The sequence below is a fragment of the Vulpes vulpes genome, chromosome 11 (genome assembly GCF_048418805.1).
Source record: "Vulpes vulpes isolate BD-2025 chromosome 11, VulVul3, whole genome shotgun sequence".
NCBI classification, from domain to species: domain Eukaryota; kingdom Metazoa; phylum Chordata; class Mammalia; order Carnivora; family Canidae; genus Vulpes; species Vulpes vulpes.
The window spans coordinates 71089058-71110539 of NC_132790.1; the positions used below are offsets into that span (position 1 = coordinate 71089058).

The following is a 21482-nucleotide window of genomic DNA, read 5'->3' on the forward strand; positions in this document are numbered from 1 at the left end:
AATCCCTTACTCATTACTCAGGCACCTGAAATCCAAAAACTGCTCCATTTGCCTGCTAACTTAAGCCTACTACCAAAATATCAATTGCTGAAAACAATAAGCAGTTTTGCCACTCTTAGAAACTCTGCCCTAGCTTCAGGCAAGGATTATCCTCCAGCACTTGCATCTGAATCTCACCTTCTTTCACCTGGATGCAGGTCTCAGATCATTCTGCTCTGATGTGGCATTAGGCCACAAAATTTTGCCATATTGGACCAAAGTTTTAAAATAAATGTCTCGGGATCCCTGGGTGGCGCAGCGGTTTGGCGCCTGCCTTTGGCCCAGGGCGCAATCCTGGAGACCCGGGATCAAATCCCACGTCAGGCTCCCGGTGCATGGAGCCTGCTTCTCCCTCTGCCTGTGTCTCTGCTTCTCTCTCTCTCTCTCTCTCTGTGTGACTATCATAAATAAATTTAAAAAAAAAAATTAAAATAAATGTCTCAATCGGTGGTCATAAATGAAACAGGCAGTCCACATGTATTGTATAAAGAGCAATGGTAGTTTCTTTAGTGTACTCTCTCATTTGAAATCTTTAAAACTGGGATGCCTTGGTGGCTCAGAGGTTGGGCCTCTGCCTTTAGTTCAGGGTGTGATCCCGGAGTTCCGGGATCGAGTCCCACATCGGGCTCCCTGCACGGAGCCTGCTTCTCCCTCTGCCTGTATCTCTGCCTTCTCTCTGTGTCTCTCATGAATAGATAAATAAAATCTTAAAAAAAAAAAAAAAGAAATCTTTAAAACTTTGAATTTTCTTTTAATCCTAAGATTTCCTGGCTCATGGAATGTTTATGTTAGATAAAAACACATCCTAAAAACCCACAAATTTTTTTCATTAATACTTAAACAATTTCTAAAGATGAAAATAATATTTTTTCAGGGCACCTGGGTGGCTTAGTAGTTAAGCATCTGCCTACAGCTCAGGTCATGATCCCGGGGTCCTGGGATCGGGTCCCAGATCAGGCTCCCCACAGGAAACCTGCTTCTCCCCCTGCCTATGTCTCTGCCCCTCTCTGTGTCTCTCATGATTAAATACATAAAATCTTAAAAAAAAAAAAAAAAAAGGAAAGAAATTAATATTTTTTCCAGGACCAAAGGAGAAGGGGGAAATCATGAGGATTGCAGTTTGATTACACAGTTTGATAGACTTGATGGCATGTATACTGACGAAATAATTATTCAAAAGATTTGCATTAGATGATTAGCTTAATTTCTATTAGAATTTGGTTAACAGTAATATTTTTATTTCTTGACTACATCTGAGAAGTGGAGTTTATGAAACAACATGTAATAATCTGGGACCTATCAAACTGATGGATATTAATTGATGTCCCTAAGCCCCATGCCAGGCTCTTATTTCCTCATGTTCTTCATATGTTGTCCTTTCCTTATAAATGTAAAAGTTATGAGTAAAGAAGGAAATAAAAACCTAATTCAGATATGGAACTGATAGCAAACAAGCTGCTTTAAATATGTCAATAAGCGGGATCCCAGGGTGGCTCAGCGGTTTAGTGCCTGCCTTCAGCCCAGGGCATGATCCTGGAGTCCCGGGATCGGGTCCCGGATCGGGCTCCCTGCGTGGAGCCTGCTTCTCCCTCTGCCTGTGTCTCTGCCTCTCCCTCTCTCTCAGTGTCTCTCATGAATAAATAAATAAAATCTTTAATAAATAAATATGTCAATAAGCTGTGTAAATCACATATAACATACTCCAAAAGGGCAAAAGTGCAAGAAAAAAATGAGTCACAATCCATAGGTGTAGAGCACAAAGGTGATAAAAATATATTTCATTTATCTAGGGTCCAGCAGTTGAGAAATACCATTCTAGTACTACTTCACATCTGACACCTGGAAATCCCTCTGAAATAAGCAAAGAGATTCATTTTTAATTCCTCGAGAGATGAAGCAGGTATTACCTCCTGAAGTCATCTCTTATTTCTCTAGACAGCTCTGATTGAAGATGAAGCCTTTTTATCAAGAAGAAAATGGTTTCCTTCTAATTTAACACAGCAGTGCTAGCTCTACTCCCTATAATCACACAGAAGATTAATCTCTCTTCCACTGTATGGCTCTGAAAACAGTTAAAACACAGTTATTGTGGCCCTCACTTTTCCAGACAAAATAACTCCAATACCTCTTAAGTGTACTTCATAATCATGGGAAGAATTCTCCATTCTCCTTGTTTGCATTAGTTCTATCTAAATTTTCTGAGTGCATAAAACAAATCCATTCTATCAATAAAATAAGCAACACACTGAACTCTTAGAACGGAGTCCTGGCTTCCTCATTAAACTGCACATGGAAAGTGCCATTTCCTCTCTGGACTTGAGAGTGCTAGACCACACATTTTCTAGTTTCAATATATTATGAATACATCTCAAAACAATGATTTGCAATATTGCTTTTATTTTGTTAAAAAGTTAAAAATAAATATTTACCCAATATTTTTTAATATTCACAAGGGCCTTTTACTTAATTATGGGCACTACGTGTGATGACCCTAAAATAACAGTATTTAAAAGTCCCTGACACTTAGAACATAATGGTGGCTGGTGGGAATAGAGGAGAGAAAGGTGACAAATACTTATGTAGTATAATCATGTAACTATAAGCACAATTTTAAAAGGTCCATATTTATCTAAAATGAAATTAAGCATAAATTTAAGCTTGAGAAGTTCTTGTTTTTCTAGATCTGAACTGTATAATACAGTAGTTAATAATCACACAATGGCTATCTAAATTTATATTAAGCTAAATTATAAATTCATTTACTGAGATTAGCCACCTTTCAAATACTAAACAGCCATAATATGGCTAGTAGCTACCATACTGAACAATGAACAACACAGATATAGAACACTTATGCCACAGCAACAAGTTCTACTGGGGCAGTGCCATTCTAAATAGATTCACTTGTATCTACCTTGCATAAGGAAGACCTGCATAGCAAAGTCTCAAAACACTTGGCCTCTAAAATCAGAAAAGCCAAGGCTGAAATCCCAGTTCTGCCACTTACTTGCTATGTGACCTTGGGCAAGTTACTCAATCTCTCTAAGCCTTTCTTCCCATCTATAAAATACTGTCTAAAACTAGTATCCACTTCAAGGTTAGTCATGAAGATGCAAAGAGATAATGTTGGTAAAGCACTCTGCACACAGCCTCAAACATTGGAAGCATTCAATACTTGTCAGCTCCCTAGTATAAATTAACTGTACTTATTCATGTATAGGTGCTCTAAACATCAACTAAATGTTAGGATTTGAAATATATAGATTGAAGAGAGTATTCTTACCCAAGGGGGTAAAATAGATAAAACAGTTATAGCATGAAGCATCAGAAGAAGTGACAACAGTTGAGCAGGTGTAGGAGAAGGGGAAAGTGCTAGATCCCTCGGTGGAGGGAACAGCAGGTGCCAAGACAGTAACCCTAGCTCTGATATGAGAGCTCTGTCTCTTCTTTTGATCATTTCACCTTATTACTAGGCTGCATCTTCCATAAGGTCAGAGGACAGAGTCCCTACACTCTATGGATTGGAATAGAAAATGAATAGAAAATGAATTTGAGCTTACGGCTTTCCCTAATTATGCATTTTAGCACAATGTGCTGCTTCTACAAAATGGGGATTTAGATATACCTTTAAAGCATCCCAGTAAGTCTCTAAAGTATGCAGACATTCTAAATAAAAGGTTCTAATGAACATTTACAAAAAAGTCAAAAACACATTTTAACACCCAATTTAAAAATCAAAATTTCCACTGTTCTCAAAATAATATATACCAACAAAACTATTTTACTTGTTTGTCATAGCATTTAGTTGATAAATATTTAAGTTAATGAATGTAATAATCACTATAAAGAAATACTTTGGGTGCATTAAAGAACACAATTTTCAGGGCATCTTAAAAGATAACGCAGCAACATCAATTAAAATTTCACATGTTAGAAAGTAATATAACATTTCTAAGTGCTTAGGTAACAAATCTGAAACAATAACCAGCTTAAAATTGGGCAAAATAATATGTGATAAAATGTTCTGTTCCTTTTATAAAATCTAATCCCAGTGTGATCATTTAACACGTTTTTTCAGACACATTCTTGTACTGCTCTTAAAACAGCAAAGAGCTAAAAAAAAAAAAAAAAAAAAAAAAAGGAAATGAAATATCAAAGAAAGTAACAGGCACTATCTAGCCCGTTAGCACACATCTCACTTGATCACTCAACATTTTTCTTTATTATGAAATAAACATTTTTAGATCTGTAGTTAAAGGCAGATATTTTTAAAATTAACATTTTTTGAAGTAAGAAAGCAAAAAATTTTCTGATTTTATGGAGATAGTTATATTTTCCCCACACTCAGTTCTGAAGTAAAGATACATGACAGCAAACAATTCTACTTGAAGTTCCCCAACTGAAGTAACAGCACCTTAAGGCTCTATGTAGGCTATGCCCCAGGTGAAAAGTCAGTCTCAAGGTAAAGGCAAAAAGAAACTTTCGCAGTAAGGAAGGAGAACACCTTTAAAGTCATAAAGGTACAGAAATGAAAACATAAACAAGCTTGAAACTCAGGCCTATGGAATACAGAGTAAGATCATGCTTTCTCATTCTCTGTCACCCTACATATACTCCAACTCTATGGCTATCCAACCCATAGGTGCTATTCCAAACAATTCTTCAGCTGTTCTAACCATTTAATGCATCTCAAATATTAAAGACTTTTGTCTTCATAAAGTCTATGCAAAATCACTTATCACTGCAGCAATGGAGTCAAGAACTCCTAGGTGTGAATAAAAAATATTCCTCAATTATCTGTACTAAAGAAAGGAGAGAAGGATATGAATAATTCAGTATACTATGTAAGATAGGCTCTTCAATGTATATTAAATTTTATCATGTTAATGACTCCTCAAAAGAGGCATTCCAGCCTTCTGCTAACCAATACACATTTATATCACCTTTCAGTTATTCATAGTGTTTATTAATCATCAGCCTCACTCCAAAAAGACTCTGATAGGGCTTAACAAATTTATGTAGGGGATCCCTGGGTGGCACAGCGGTTTGGCACCTGCCTTTGGCCCAGGGCACGATCCTGGAGACCCAGGATCGAGTCCCACGTCGGGCTCCCGGTGCATGGAGCCTGCTTCTCCCTCTGCCTGTGTCTCTGTCTCTCTCTGTCTCTCTCTCTCTCTCTCTCTCTCTCTTTGTGACTATCATTAATTAATTAATTAATAAGATTTTTAAAAAACGAAATTATGTAGTATAAAAGTACAAAATGAAGATACAGAGCTTCAAAAATAGTTGGGGGGAAACAGTAACAAAATAAAATACAATCAGAGTTGAGGTTCCTACACAAAATACAGTTTACTACTAAAGTCAAAAAGTAAAGAACTCTATTAGCTTCTGGGCAACCAAAGTAAAGAGAAAGCATTATCAATCTTAAGATTTGCAGAAGCCACAGATATTGGCAAGTTCTGCCAATAGTATCATCATTCCCCCTAATCTTGGTTCTCCAAGCATCTGTATGTCTCATTTCTCAATTAGCTATAACCAGATTTCTAGGATTAGGAACTATACCAGGATATCTTATTGTAGCCTACACTTGCCCTAGCACACATCTAATATTAAGCCCTCAATAAATACTAAAACAAATTTTAAGGGAAGGTGACCTAAAATCAGGCTGAGTAACTGGGAAAAATCAATTTGGCATTAAAAAGCGCAGATAGTTGCAAACACTGAGTTAAGAACTGTCAAATATAAAGAAATTCTTTACCTGAACAAGTGCCAGTAATAATAATACTAACACTAAGATATATACCCACAAGCACACACACAAGGGAGTGTGGGAGAGAAATCATTACACTCAAAAAATGACTTTTCAAAATGTTCAGACAAAAAACTGTCTCATGGAATACAGAAATATAAATCAAAATAGTACAAATGATATTTTGTGTCTTTTTAATGATTTTATTTATTTATTCATGAGACACAGAGACAGGGAGGCAGAGACATAGACAGAGGTAAGAGAAGTAGGCTCCATGCAAGGAGCCCAATGTGGGACTCGATCCCAGGAATCTGGGATCACGCCCTGAGCCAAAGGCAGATGCTCAACCGCTGAGCCACCCAGGCATCCCACAAATGATATTTTGGATTGCCTTGCACGTTGATTTTTTTTTTCCTTTACTGAACCACAAACTAATTTTTTCTATCTAGTCACACATGTAAAACAATAAAGGATGAAAGAGCAGAAAACCTGGGTTTAAATCCAAATCAACCAGTTGTACAACTGTGAGCAAGTTACTTAATCCCAGGATTCTCACAGTAATTGAAAAGACTAAATGATAATCATATATGCAAATCCTTGATAAGCTAAAAAATGCCAAATATTACCACAATAACCAAAAAAAGAAAAAAATCCGTGACAATAATTAGATTTTTGCACTAGAGGCTCTTTACAGAGCACTCCTATATAAACGCTATCCTCAATTTCTATTTCAATGCCTTCCATTCAGTCATACAGTTTTGAAAACTGTTAACCGAAACACACTTTCTCTAAATGTTACTTCAGTTACAATGATCTGGAAAATACATTTTCTGCTATTAGATGGCTCTCATCAACAGTAGGTGAGACAGTGATTTATGTCCAGGGCAGCCAGGGTGGCTCAGCAGTTTGGCACCGCCTTTGGCCCAGGGCCTAATCCTGGAGACCTGGGATCGAGTCCCAGGTCAGGCTCTCTGCATGGAGCCTTGCTTCTCCCTCTGTGTCTCTGCCCCGCTCTCTCTCTCTCTCTCTCTCTCTCATGAATGAATAAATAAAATCTTTAAAAAAAAAAAAAAGATTTATGTCCAGTCATGGCCTCTCCTGTGCTGGCAACACCTTAACTAATCAGTGAAAACAATGAAAAATAAACCAGAGAACTTAATATATCTGATTCAAAACTTACTACAAAGCTACAGTAATCAAGACTCTGTGTCAATAAAAAGAAAGACTGTGCAGGGATGGCATAAGAACAGACATACAGATCAAAGAAATAAAATTTAGAGTTTAGAAATAAACCTTCACATTGATGATCCATTGATTTTTTTCAACAAAGATGGCAAGACAATTCAATGGTCTTTTCAGCAAATGATGCTGACATAATTGGATATCCATCCACAAAAAAAATGAATGTGGACCTTTACCTCACACCATATACAAAATGGATCAGAATCAACATACAAAAGCTAAAACTAAAAAACCCTGAGAAAAAATAGAAGTGTACTTCTTTCTAGTATTGGATTAGGCAATGGTTTCTTAAGAAGTGACATCAAGCACACAATAAAAAGAGAAAACAGGTAATTTGGACTACAACAAATTTAAAATTTTATGCTTCAAAGATCAGTATCAAGAAAGAAAGAAAAAAAGCCCACAGGAGAAAATATTTGCAAATCACATATCTTATGCCAGACTTGTATCCAAAATAAAGAATACTTATAACTCAACAACAGAAAGACAAACAACTCAATTTAAAAATGGTCAAAAGATTTGAATAGATCTTTCTCCAAAAAAGATATAAAAATGACCAAAAAGCATATGAAAAGATGGTCATCATCATCATCAGTATATTCACCAAGATAATTCAAATCAAAACTACAATGACATAGCACTTCATACCTACTAAAATGATTATCATCAAAAAAGAAAAAGACAAAAATAATTGCCAAGGTGGTGGCGAAAGTGGAACTCTCACACTTGCTAGTAGGAAAATAAAATGATACAACCACTTTATAATACAGTCTGGTAGTTCCCAAAAGGTTAAACATAGTTACTCTATGACTCAACAATTCTACTCCTAGGAATAAACCCCCCAAAATGAAAACATATGTCCACACAAAATCTTGTACACGAACATTCACAGCAGCATTATTCATACAGCAGAAAAGTAGAAACAACCCAAATGTGCATCAGCTGATGAATGGATAAATAAAATGCAGTATATCCACACAATGGAATATTATTCAGAGACAAAAATGTAAAGTACTGATGCACGCTAGAACATGGATGAACCGATGAAAGTTATGCTTCATGAAAGAAGCCAGTCACAAAAGACTACATTTTATATGATTCCATTAATACAAAAATGTCCAGAACAGGCAAATCTGTAAGAGACAGAACAGACTGCCTAGGGCTCAGAGCTGGTGAGCTGGGAGGAAATGGGGAAGCAGTGACTGTTGAAAGGTTTAGTGTATCTTTTGGGGGTGATCAAAATGTTGTAAAATTGATTGTGATGGCTACACAATTCTGTGAATATAGTAAAAGCCACTGAATTTTACTTTAAATTACATCTTGGGACGCCTGGGTGGCTCAGTGGTTAAGCGCCTGCCTTTGGCTCAAGGCATGATCCTGGAGTCCCGGGATCGAGTTTCACATCAGGCTCCCTGTATGGGGCCTGCTTCTCCCTCTGCCTATGTCTCTGCCTCTCTCTCTCTCTCTCTCTCTCTCTCTGTGTGTGTGTGTCTCTCATGAATAAATAAATAATTCTTAATTTTTAAAAAAATAAATAATTACATCTCAATAAAGCCAATTAGTTTTCTTTTTTTTTTTTTAAGATTTTTTTTTATTTATTCATGAGAGACCTAGAGAGACAGGCAGAGACACAGGCAGAGGGAGAAGCAAGCTCTACGCTGGGAGCCCGACGTGGGACCCAATCCCGGGACTTCAGGATCATGCCCTGGGCCTGGGCGGAAGGCAGGCACTAAACCACTGAGCCACCCAGGGATCCCCTAGTTTTCTTTTTAAAGTAAAGCAGAGCCTGTGTTCAGTGAAATTATTCAAACAGCAATAAAAAGTGAAAACTGCTAGCCAGTGTAACTGAATTACATCTTCTTTTCTAGTATTTTCTCCTTATACTTGCTCAATTACTAAATCAAAAATCAAAATCCGAACAAGTCATTTTACCATAGTCTCTACTTTCAAAAAGTAGGAATAGTCTCTACTTTTAAAAAGTAGTAAGGGGGATCCCTGGGTGGCGCAGCGGTTTAGCGCCTGCCTTTGGCCCAGGGCGCGATCCTGGAGACCCGGGATCGAATCCCACGTCGGGCTCCTGGTGCATGGAGCCTGCTTCTCCCTCTGCCTATGTCTCTGCCCCTCTCTCTCTGTGTGTGACTATCATAAAAAAAAAAAAAAAAAAAGTAGTAAGAATCTCTACCCTTTCTATTCTCATGCAGTTAATACAAACTTGGGCAGTATCAGAAAATGACAGAATTTCCATTTATTTTCCCTACATTACAAAACAACAATACCAAAAAAAAAATACCCTTTGGATGACAAAAGTTTTCATTTGGACATTTTTGGTAAACTGGCTAGCTCCCAGTTTACCACTAGCATCAAGGAAACAGAAATGAACATACTAGCACATTTGTGAAGAATCGTGATAGTCATGACATATAGTCATTTACAAGGGGCAGCAATTCTACCCTAGTAGGACTCTATAAGGATATAACAAGAATTCTTCTGGCTCCATCCAGCTAAGCCAGTATGCAAGTAACTGAGGTAGTGAGCAATTCCAGTCCAATAACTACAACTCAGCCAGCAATACAAAAACATTTATGGATCTGAAGAGGCCTCAGAAGAGAGCCTTTGCAAATGTCTTGGGTCAATTATGTTATTCATCATAAGAGTTGAAGCCAAGCAAAATATATTCTACTACTTATAAGAAATATTCTAAATATACAACCAAATTTCACCCAAACTATATAATTTTCTATGCCAATGGCCCTACAGACCCTATGATTTTATGAAGAGAAACTTTTCTCTTAGATATAAAGTTTTGTTTTTAAACATTAACTCAGGCTGTAAGAGAAAAAATACCAAAGATAACTGAATCCAGTTTTTAAAAACTGTATTATTGCATTTTTACCTTAAAGACAAAAGAAAAAGTGAAATGAAAATTGAAAGAGGGACGCCTGGGTGGCTCAGCAGTTTAGCGCCTGCCTTTGGCCCAGGGCATGATCCTGGAGTCCCGGGATCGAGTCCTTCTTCGGGCTCCCTGCATGGAGCCTGCTTCTCCCTCTGCCTCTCTCTCTTTGTGTGTCTCATGAATAAATAAAATATTTAAAAAAAGAAAATTGAAAGATATGTAGCCATGTATTTCCTATAAGAAGAAATAATTCAACCTATCAAAGTATTTTGTGGATGCTTTTAAAATAACACTTAAATGTTATTTCATTCAAATACCTGAAAGAAAAAAATACCACAAAATGCCTTACATAAACATATCTATCTATACTGAATGATATTAATTCAGAAGGACTTTATATTCCCAACATAAATGACAGACTCACATAATACTTAAACACATACTAATTTCTCCTAGATAATTTCAAGAATTGCTTAACTGGGCATCCCATAAGAGATGCACCAAAACTTTCTGAAGGACTTATTATGTATCACATCCGCATTTTAAAATGCTTTATTTATGTAGTTTACATAACCATAATGATACTGTTAACTACGGCTTAATGAAAAAGTAAACCTCCAAATTCCAGATATTACATATAAACTTTTTTTACTTTAAATAGAACTGCTTTAAATATTTTAGTTTATTTAAATAATGGCCATTATGTAATTCCTTTCCTCACACCTGTTTTCATTCGTGTTTACAATACATTGGTTTAATCAAGCGAAATTATTATCCATAAGTCAAAACTAAATTACACTAATATATTAGAAAATAATGTATTTTATAACGAAGTTGCACTCTAACCATCATCACACATATGTGGATTTCACTTATTAAAAATGAGACTTTAAAAAGCTCATTAAAACAAAGCACTTTATTTTGCCAGTAATTTGTCAAAATTTAAGCAAATAAGTATATAAATTAAGTTCACATATTTACCAATTTAGTTGTAAAAAGATTACAAAAATATATGTGGTAAAACTATTTTTTTTTTAAAGATTCAAACCATTAAAATGAATACTGTCATAAGAAACAAGAGATTTTTGGTTTCATTCAAACTGCAGTCTTTCCACAAATCAATCCATTTCCAAGAACTGGCCACCAAAGCCTAAACAATGATTTGCCATCTGAAAAACAGTCTTTGATATAACAGTCTTAAGTGTGACAAAATAGCTTACTATTAAACAGTTTTACCTAACAAAGAAATCGTTGTTCTATTTGAATAAACCATTCTTCGAATATTATTGCAAGTGCATATACTGTATATGCCTCTCATGTAAAGAACCACATTAGATTCACCACAAACATAAAAAGCCTTATAACACTTTTTCCTACACAAAACAGTTGTCAACTAGCCAACTATCAAATAGCCATCTGCAAAATTTTCACTTTCATTAATATGTAAAATTGCTATCTTTGCTTTCACATAAAAATAAGATCAGTAAAAACAGAATCATGCCAAAAAATAAATTCTACCTTCATTCAATATTGGCAACATATTCCTGTAATCTGCTCTCTCACCTTCAATCCACAAGACTACCAATTTAAACTATGAAAACTCCTGGTTCCAACGTTTTGGCCTGGTTCCACCACTGACCTCATATCAAAACAGAAAGAGATGTTTTATAATAGTCAAACAGCCAATCTTCCAACTACTGCATCAGACCCAAGATACAGTATAAGGTAGAAGGTTATTTTTCTCTGCATCCTCTATATACCTCTATATCATTAATCATTTCCAGGCAAGCACTTTTACTTCTTATAAGTAAACTCTGACCAGAAAATTGAAGAATGTGGTCATAAAGGAGAGAGTGTTTTAAATTTAACATCACTGCCTCAAATCACTCATTCTTAGCTACAGCCGATGACTATAAGAAATAACGTAAACCTTGAAAAACCACTATTTAATGTTTCAGCACTTTTCAAAAATCAATTTCCAACAAGGTAACAAGTGAATTATCAAAAAGCAAATATTTCAGCCACACTATTATTCTATCATTAAAGAAATTACTTAAGCCCCCAACACCTCTTTCACTAAAAGATAATTATATTTGTTATTCTATAATTTCATTATCTTATTGTTACTGTGTTACTCTGTTTGGCAACTCCACTATATCTCCACAAACATACTTCATAAGAATTCCATTTCTTCACAGAAATAATAACCGTCTACCACAGTCAATTAAGATCAAACTACAATATTTTACTAATTAATCAAACTATAACAATCTCTGTACGTCACACCAGCAATTTAATTATACCTTGTGCAAAAGATACAAATAAAAATCCACTAAGTACTTACCTACAGTTGGGAGGAGGGTCCAACGTAATCTCTGCAAGTTCCTTCTGAATTCTTTAAAATAAAGACAAAATTATGTTAAAATGTCTACACTCTCTTTAACAGTTCACTAAAATGTTCTAACTGTTGTAAATATTTCCCATTTGTATTCTTTATTTTGAAATACTAATACTACAAAAAATCATAATATACAATAACAACCAAGCCATAACTTCTGCCATGATTTTGGCAATGTGCCTACAAAGGGTAAAAAGATTGGCCATTATCAGTATATGCAGCCTGCAGAAACACTAAACTTCATCTAACCGGGATGCCTGGCTCAGTCAGTTAAGCGTCGAACTCTGGATTTTGGTTCAGATCATGATTTCAGGGTTGTGAGACTGAGCCTGGTTTTAAGCTCTGTGCTTAGTGGGGAGTCTGCTTTTCTCTCTCTCTCTCTCTCTCTCTCTCTCTCCCCCTCTGCCCCTCCACACCACTCACCTGCTCTCTCTCTAAAATAAATAAATCTTAAAAAAAAAAAAAAAAGGCTTTGAACCACTGATAATAGCCAAAATTTCTAGTTTAAATTGGATACCTTTGCCACATTACTTATGGATCATTCCAACTTCTGATTTGCACTAGAACATCCCCACATAAGATGGAAGGATGATAAGTAAGTTGAATCCAAGCATTCTGAATGATCAAGTCAACTAGTAAAGAAAGAATTATCAGGATCTCATTCCAACACCTGAAACTGCTATCCAACTATAAATGGTATTCCTTCTTGAAGCCTGTGGGTTGGAGCAGATTGAGGCTTTCCAATCTGACACTATTCCTTTTGTAAGAACTATCCTAACAATATGTGGATAATCATCTTAATGTCACTTCATGAGCTTCATAAAAAAGGACTTTTTTAAAAACTTGCTTTTGTCCTCATGTGTTATTTTTCAACTTTGATTTTTTAACTGCACTTAACCCCTTATACAAAGGCTAATAGTGCTACATTGTTTTATAAGAATAAGCAATCTCTTAACTATCATTCATGCATTATTAAACATAGGCTTTGTTAAAGCAAACAAAAAAAATTTTCAAAACCACTTCTCCATTGCTTTTTACTTTATTTTTATTTTTTAAAGACTTATTTATTCATAAGAGACAGAGAGAGAGAGAGAGAGAGAGAGGCAGAGACACAGGCAGAGGGAGAAGCAGGTTCCATGCAGGAAGCCTGATGTGGGATTCGATCCCGGACTCTGGGACCGTGCCCTGAGCCAAAGGCAGATACTCAACGGCTGAGCCACCCAGGCATCCCTCCTTTGCTTTTTAAATATGAGGATTTGCTAACTACATGCCTGCTATCTAGTAATTATTATGATAGTAAATGGATGATAGTGACTAAAGTATCTTTAAAAATAAGAATATGAACAAAAACATTTACTCTCAATTTCATTCCACATCTTTTTCAACCCAACAAACCAAAATACAGAAATAGACATGACTCCTCCAAAAAAGATTGGCATCAATTTCCTAAAGGAATTGCATGCTACTAATAAAATGTTCACTTTCTAAGCCATGTGATTCAAGGTTGGGGAGGCATTATGATGCTGAGCAAGATATTAAAGTTCAAAGCCAAAAATTAAAAAAAAAAAACTTTCATTTTAATTCTGCTCTGCCATTAATTGAGAGACTGTTCACACCTGCATTCTCTCTCAGCCTCAGTTTTCTGTCCTATAAAATGAAGAGGTTTACTTTCTATCCTATAAAATGAAGAGGTTAAACTAGGAGAAATTCCATGCTTTGTTTTATCTTTAAAACATGATTCCTTTTAATATAGATTCTATGATGTGTTCACACGCACATAAAGTATATACAGCCCAGGGGCTCCTGGGTAGTTCAGTCAGTTAAGTGTCGGACTCCTGGTTTCAGCTCAGGTCATGATCTCATGAGTCTTGGGATCCAGCCTTGTGTAAGGCTCCACACTCGGCAGAGAATCTGCTGGAAGATTCTCTCCCACTGCCCCTCCCCCCACTCATACATGGGTGCTCCCTCTCAAATAATAAATCTTTTTTTAAAAAAACATTTACAGCCCATAATTAAGTGAGAAATCTCAAAAATCTGATATTGGTGAACACCCTTGATGGATTTCATACAAAAGCAAAAAAAACAGGCACTTCAAAACTAACCAAGTAAGTCCAGGTTAAAGATAACAAACTGAGCATACATGCATTCACCTCCCACTCCTTCACAAACCCAGCTGGGGCAGGCAGAAGGAGCAGGGAGGCAAAACACAGAAAAGGCAAAAAGGAATAAAGAGCAAACAGAAGGAAATGAGAAATTTCAGTGTATTTCTAGAAGACAAAGCAGGTGTAAATTAAACAAGTTGACATGGCTAAGAGGGGACTGAGAAGGCTTAAGAATATAACAAAGACACATTATTTAAGGGAGGTGGGGGAAGAAAGACAATCACAAACCCCAGAAGAAAAACACCTGTGTAAGAAAACCATAGATCAAATACAAGGAAACTAAAATGCAAAACTATTTTAATCAAGTAATAAATGTTAAGAGGAAAAAAAAGATTTGCTCTATTTGGCCTAATGCTATGACTCAATGGGTATTCCAGAGATTATAACATAGGACTTGTTGGAAATCTAACTCTAGAATTGTTTGGTCTGGCAGTGAATATTTAGTTATAGTAAATGCACCTGCAATTTATTGGTCTTTTACTTACAGACAACACACAGAAGATGCGTTGTACTTGTAGGGACCCAGGCGTCCCTCTGTGGCGTTTAATTAGTCACCAGAAACATGAACAACATCCATAAACTGTTTTCAAACCAAGAGGACCAAAAGAATAGCCCGTTAAAAGAGAAAGCTAGGGACGCCTGGGTGGCTCAGCGGTTGAGCATCTGCCTTCGGATCCCCAGGATCAAGTCCCACATCAAAGTCTCTGCGCGGAGCCTGCTTCTCCCTCTGCCTGTGTCTCTGCCTCTCTCTGTGTCTCTCGTGAATAAATAAATAAAATCCTTTTTTAAAAAGTTAAAAATAAAAGAGCAAGCTTAAACTGTCGAAGAAAACTTTTTTCCGTAAAAGAATTGCTTTGGGATTTTCAAATAACTCCTTTTGCTCTATGCTTACAATGTCTCTTTTGGTTTAAAAAATTGATAAATCAGGGCAGCCTGGGTGCTCAGCGGTTTAGCACCGCCTTCAGCCCAGGGCGTGATCCTGGAGACCCGGGATCGAGTCCCACGTCAGGCTCCCTGCATGAAGCCTGCTTCTCCTTCTGCCTGTTTCTCTGCCTCTGCCTCTCTCTCTCTCTCTCTCTCTCTCTCTCTGTGTGTGTGTGTGTGTGTGTCTCATGAGTAAATAAATAAAATATTTTTTTAAAAAATGATAAATCAGGGGCACCTGGGTGGCTCAGCAGGCCAAGCGTCCCACTCCTGGTCTCAGCTCAGGTCCTAATCTCACAGTAATGAGTCTGTCCTTGTGTTGGGTTCCATGCTAGGCATGGAGCCTACTTTAAAAAAAAAAAAAAAAAGATAAATCTTAATTTTCTGTCAAATAATTCTATAATGGAACTCAAACCCCTCCAGATGTCTATAATTCCAGATCTAATTATTCAGTACAAAAAGCAATTTACTGATAAATCTGACAACTCTAAGCAGTGAGTCAATATATTAAAATGTATTTTGTGCCACACCTAAGAATGGTTATATTTCTCTTGACAGGAAAGATTATACAAAGAATTGCTATTTAAACAGTTGCAAGATGTCCTGCTGCTTTCAATGACAGCAGTTCAATTCTATCTCAAAAGTAGTGATCTTGGTATGTATTAAGTTTCTCAGTCTTGACATGTGGGGCAAGGAAGGTAGCTATCTCAGGCACTGTCCCTTAGGGTGAGGAAAAATGAAAAGGTATCAATAATTCACACTTACAGCATACCTTTCACATGATGATCTTAGTCTATTAAAAGTGAATTAAATAAATCTCACAGAATTCTCTAAGTACTACTCTTTTATCATTTCCCATTCAAAATATAAAGAAACTAAGGCTAGTTACTGTACACTGAGGTAAGATGAAAGACAGGCAATTATCTTGTTAAGTCAAACAGAAGACCTCTCATCAGAAATTTTAAGACAAAATTATTTCTTTAGACAAGTCAACTAGACAACTGCCTAAATTCCCAATTTCCATCTAGTAATGCCACTTCTGTGATTATTATGATACAGAAGTCGGGAATTGCACATAGTTACTGAGAGAAGTCAGAAGCAAAATACAAACTAAATTTCAGTTTGTAAGAATTAACCTAATACCATAACTGTTCCAGGAATGCTAAGAGTACCACATGTGACTGTCATTTGCTAAAAAGAATGGAGTGTGGGGAGGGGAAGAAAAATAACAATCATGATTCATTTAGACTTAATTGAAGAGTATGACACCAAAATTATACAAAATAGAGAAGATATGAAGCACTCATTTTAACATCAACATACTGGATTAATGGTTCAGAGAAATGAAGCAGTAAGTAAGTACCGACAGGTTTAAAAGACACACACACACACACACACACACACACACACACACACACACACACTTCAGGTTAAAGAAAATTCAGTGTAACTCAGGTCCAAGTAGAACATGAATATTTGGGACATGGGAATTCACAAAGGTATTTTCTTAACAGTTATTAAAAAAAAAAAAACTTCATCCCACCAAAATGATTTTCTATATATTACTCTATGGACTGTATTCTTTGGTCACCTGAGGACTCCTATTCTAACCAACTGAATCAACTGCTCAAAACCTTTGAAAATGGAATTATTCTCAGGAAGAAAAACATCACACCATTAATTGCTAAATTTTTTAAATTTCAAAGTAGTATCTGAACTAACCTAGAAAAGAGAGTAATTGCAAATAATAAGCCTAAAGTTTAATTCTGAATGGTGATACACACCATATATCTGTGATTTTTAAGATACCTTCAATTAAACGATTTTGCACATCAACTGTAAGATGCATCCTGATTTCAGAAACATTAAAAAGTTTTTACATGCAAATTTATTTTTTTTTTATTTTTTTTTATTATTATTATTTTTTTTATGATAGTCACAGAGAGAGAGAGAAAGGCAGAGACACAGGCGGAGGAAGAAGCAGGCTCCATGCACCAGGAGCCTGATGTGGGATTCGATCCCGGGTCTCCAGGATCGCGCCCTGGGCCAAAGGCAGGCGCCAAACCGCTGCGCCACCCAGGGATCCCTACATGCAAATTTAAAATCAAGAAGATTAAGTACAAAAGATTATCTATAAAGAGTACTACTTCATTCTGACGTAGAAAACTAGAGCCAATATGATAAAAGTTTATACTGGAATCCACCTTTCAACCTAACAAAAATTTATTCTAAAACCAAATAGCATTCCTAAAACACTATATTATGCACAGTACAATCACAATGTCTACTCCAAAGTTAATTTGGAATAAACGTGATTTAAAATTCACATTTAACAGATGTGTCAACACTTGAAAACAGTACAGTCAATTCAATGACAACATCAAAATAGTTACTGAACTGACTAGTCAATTTAATAAAATCATCAAAATTTGTCACTGCTAGACATAGTCTACATATTTGCGAATATAACAAGAGTGATATAGACAATATCAAGAGAATGCTAAGAGCATGGCAATGTTTTAAGAAACAAATTCTTACCACGGAACAAAAACTGATCAAAAATGTAACTATAATCTTCCTCTTAACTCAAAATAGATGAAATTACTTTATACCATTGTTTACAGAATATAATACCCACTTAAATGTTTCCTGTTTGCCCTACACCACTTTTCCATAATACTTGAAAACTCAGGATTTTTTTTTTAAGAAAACATGTTTCTATACAATATCATTAGTTCTTCAATTATAGCATATTTCTCTATTTTTCTTAAGTTTTATTTATTTATTTGAGAGAGAGAGAGAAGGCAAGAGCAAGAGAGAACAAGTACAAGCAGGGGGATGGGGCAGGAGGAGAGGGAAAAGCAGATTCCCTGCTGAGCAGGGAGCCTGAAGCTGGCTTGATCCCAGGACCCCAGGATCAGGAAGCTGAAGGCAGATGTTCAACTTACTGAACCACCCAGGTTGCCCCAATGATAGCACATTTCATGCAACTGAGCACCTATGCTCAAAGTGCTTTTGAGTTACTATAAAATGGACATATAATCACAGCATCTGATTTTTTTTAAATTTTTATTTATTTATGATAGTCACACACGGGGAGAGAGGAAGAGAGAGAGAGAGAGAGAGAGAGGCAGATACATAGGCAGAGGGAGAAGCAGGCTCCATGCACCGGGAGCCCGACGTGGGATTCGATCCCAGGTCTCCAGGATCGTGCCCTGGGCCAAAGGCAGGCGCCAAACCCCTGCGCCACCCAGGGATCCCCCATCTGATTATTTCTAATTTAACAACAGTACTACGTCCTCAAAGGTTAGCCATGTATCTCATTTCCCTAAAGTCTATCAAGTGAACTTGAAAAATATCTACAAGACTTTAATTGGCAAAAGTCTATAAATGACAGAAACAGTGTATGAGACCTTACCAAATACCAAATAAATGCTTTATCCCATATAGTCCTCAGTCCTATGAAAATAGTACTATTATTATCTCCACTTTACAGAAAAGGAAACCCGGGGTTAGAAATGTTAAATTACGTATCTAAGATCACAGGGCTACTAAATGCCAGAACCTATAATCAAACTGAGACCTCACCTCTACAGTCCAAACTCAGCACTGTTTCCGATAAACTATCTCTTATAAAATGACACTATATGGAAAAGACTACTCATCTGAATAAAAACCAATTAGCAATAATAAATCAGAATTCTATTTTGAAACTACCTCTAACTTTGAATTTTCTGATTAGTACTGGGATCTTAATATCCATGGAAGATCCAAGGCAACCAGTAAGTAAAAAACTGTAACCCTCCAATGGTAGGCACTGTAAGATAGAATGATGAATTTAAAAGATGTGGATGTCTGCCCTCATTAATCTCAATTATTTTCTGTTGTTAGAACTTAAGTAAAAATGAAAAAAATAAAATAACATCACTATCAACTCAACTGGGGGAAAGGAAGAGTGAAGAATTAAGCTTTTACTCAAAAAAAAAAATTAGAGAAGCAGTATTTTTTTTTTTTTTTGAGAAGCAGTATTTTCATACTTAAAACACAGAGTAAGTGAGTAAGTCACTTCAGATACTGTCACCCAAAAAACCACCTGGAGACCTTCTAGGGGAAGGTAATGAATCACAATTTTAAAATCACAGATTCAGGGGCACCTGGGTGGTTCACTTGGTAAGTGCCCTCAGTTCAGGTCATGATCTCAGCATCCTGGGATTCAGCTCCACATCAGGCTCCTTGCTCAGCAGCAAATCTACTTCTCCCTCTCCCGCTTTTTCTGTCCTTCCCTCTAGCTCATATTCTCTCTCCCTCTCACAAATAAATAAAATCTAAAAAAAAAATCACAGATTCACAAGAATGAATCTGTCAGTGAAGGGATTCCCTCCGCAAAGAAGCAATTCAGACAATACTTCTACTTTCACCAATGCAATAATACCGACTTCTATTATGTGCCAATAGGGCACTATCTTGGATTCTTTACACACACACTATCTCAAAACTACATCTTATCCCCTACTTAAAAGCGTGAAGAGGACTAGGTATGAATATATAATCTATGCTTTGTTTTACACACTGTAGTAAAATGAGGTAAAAGATTCATGTGCTTGAAAAAAATCATGCAATCCTCACTTTCACACATGATACATTTAATATCTCTCATAAGGGCAGCCTGGGTGGCTCAGCGGTTTAGCGCCGCCTTCAGCCCAGGGCATAATTCTGAAGACCCAGGATCTGATATGCACACAACTCCTTCAACAGAAATCAAGGATCAGCAACACATTTCTGGGAAGGGGACCATTACTCCAGTTCCCTGAATGGGTAGCGGACAACTCATTATCACTCCAACATCTCTCCCTAGAAACTCATGTTTCATCTGGAGGCCAGAGAAGTTTCTTCCTGATGCTGTGTTTTGACTAGGCCAGAAGTAAACAAAGTCTACTAGACCATAATGGTTTTTGGTCTTCGGGAAAGGACCCCCTAATCCATACTACCCAATAAAACATAAAGCTATCATTCAACATTCAGACATTCCACTATGCATAATATTTACAGAATTCTTTCATTATACTTCCTATTTGATATTTTTTAAAAGGTATTAGAACAAAACAAGAACATTAAATCACAAAATCAGGAAAAACTGTAGTCATTTTATTTTTAAATCATTTTCCAAGAGATATTCTATGATTAAACAACCTTAAAGCAGATTTCTCTCAGTACAAGCAATTAATGTAGCAATAATCGTTCAAATATCTACCTTCCAGATATATTGTCTAGAGAAAAAAATCTGTATCAAGACAGACCCACTGCCTAATATAATGAAATCAAGATATATTTGTAGAACTTCAGCATTTCTAACTTTACTAATAGAATAGAAAATACACATCATTCAACAACTATCTCAATAGAATCCCACTCATTATCCTGTATTACTGAGAAGAAAAATCCATGAATTACATGGTCCACATCCTAGAAAAATAATTAAATACAACAGAAAGAGCTTAAGACAGTAAATTAACACTAAAACTAAAAAGGTTATAATTGAGGTACCTTTTAGCACTCGTTGACAATTTAGCAGCTGTTTTGCTGGATATTTTTCCTTCCTTTTTCTTGGGCTGAACTTGTTCTCTTTCTGGTTCTTGCTGAACACTTTCACGTTGGTCTCCATCAGAACTTCCTCCACTAGTGCTGGGACTGTCATCAACTCTTTGTGCCTCAGTGGACATGTTAGATCCTGGATTAAAAATGAAAGATCATTTATTTAGTTGTGGGAGGACTACCTCTAGAATAGAAAAATGAGACTTCTAGTATAAGTAAAGCTAATATAAAATGAAGACAGTGGTCATTTACCAATCACCCTTGGGAGCTGCCAAAACTTTTCTCCCAAAATGTACTGAGAAAGAAAGTGAAAACACACAAAATATATACACAAAATGTTTGGGCAGCCTGGGTGGCTCAGCGGTTTAGCACCGCCTTCAACCCAGGGTGTGATCCTAGAGACCTGGGACTGAGTGCCACATCAGGCTCCCTGCATGGAGCCTGCTTCTCTGCCTGTGTCTCTGCCTCTCTCTCTGTGTCTCT

At 36.4% G+C, this 21482-nt stretch overlaps 1 protein-coding gene across 2 annotated transcripts in view; it reads right to left on the bottom strand.

Moving 5' to 3' along the window:
• UBE2E2 (ubiquitin conjugating enzyme E2 E2) overlaps window positions 1–21482 on the bottom strand; it is a 358437-nt gene that overhangs the window by 331337 nt on the left and 5618 nt on the right. For both annotated transcript variants that reach the window (XM_026006426.2, XM_026006425.2), the window contains exons 2-3: window positions 20952–21135; window positions 12268–12318 (exon numbers count right to left, since the gene is read on the bottom strand). In XM_026006426.2, the coding sequence (XP_025862211.1) occupies window positions 12268–12318; window positions 20952–21127 (227 nt within the window). In that variant the 5' untranslated portion in view covers window positions 21128–21135. The remainder of the gene's footprint in view (window positions 1–12267; window positions 12319–20951; window positions 21136–21482) is intronic.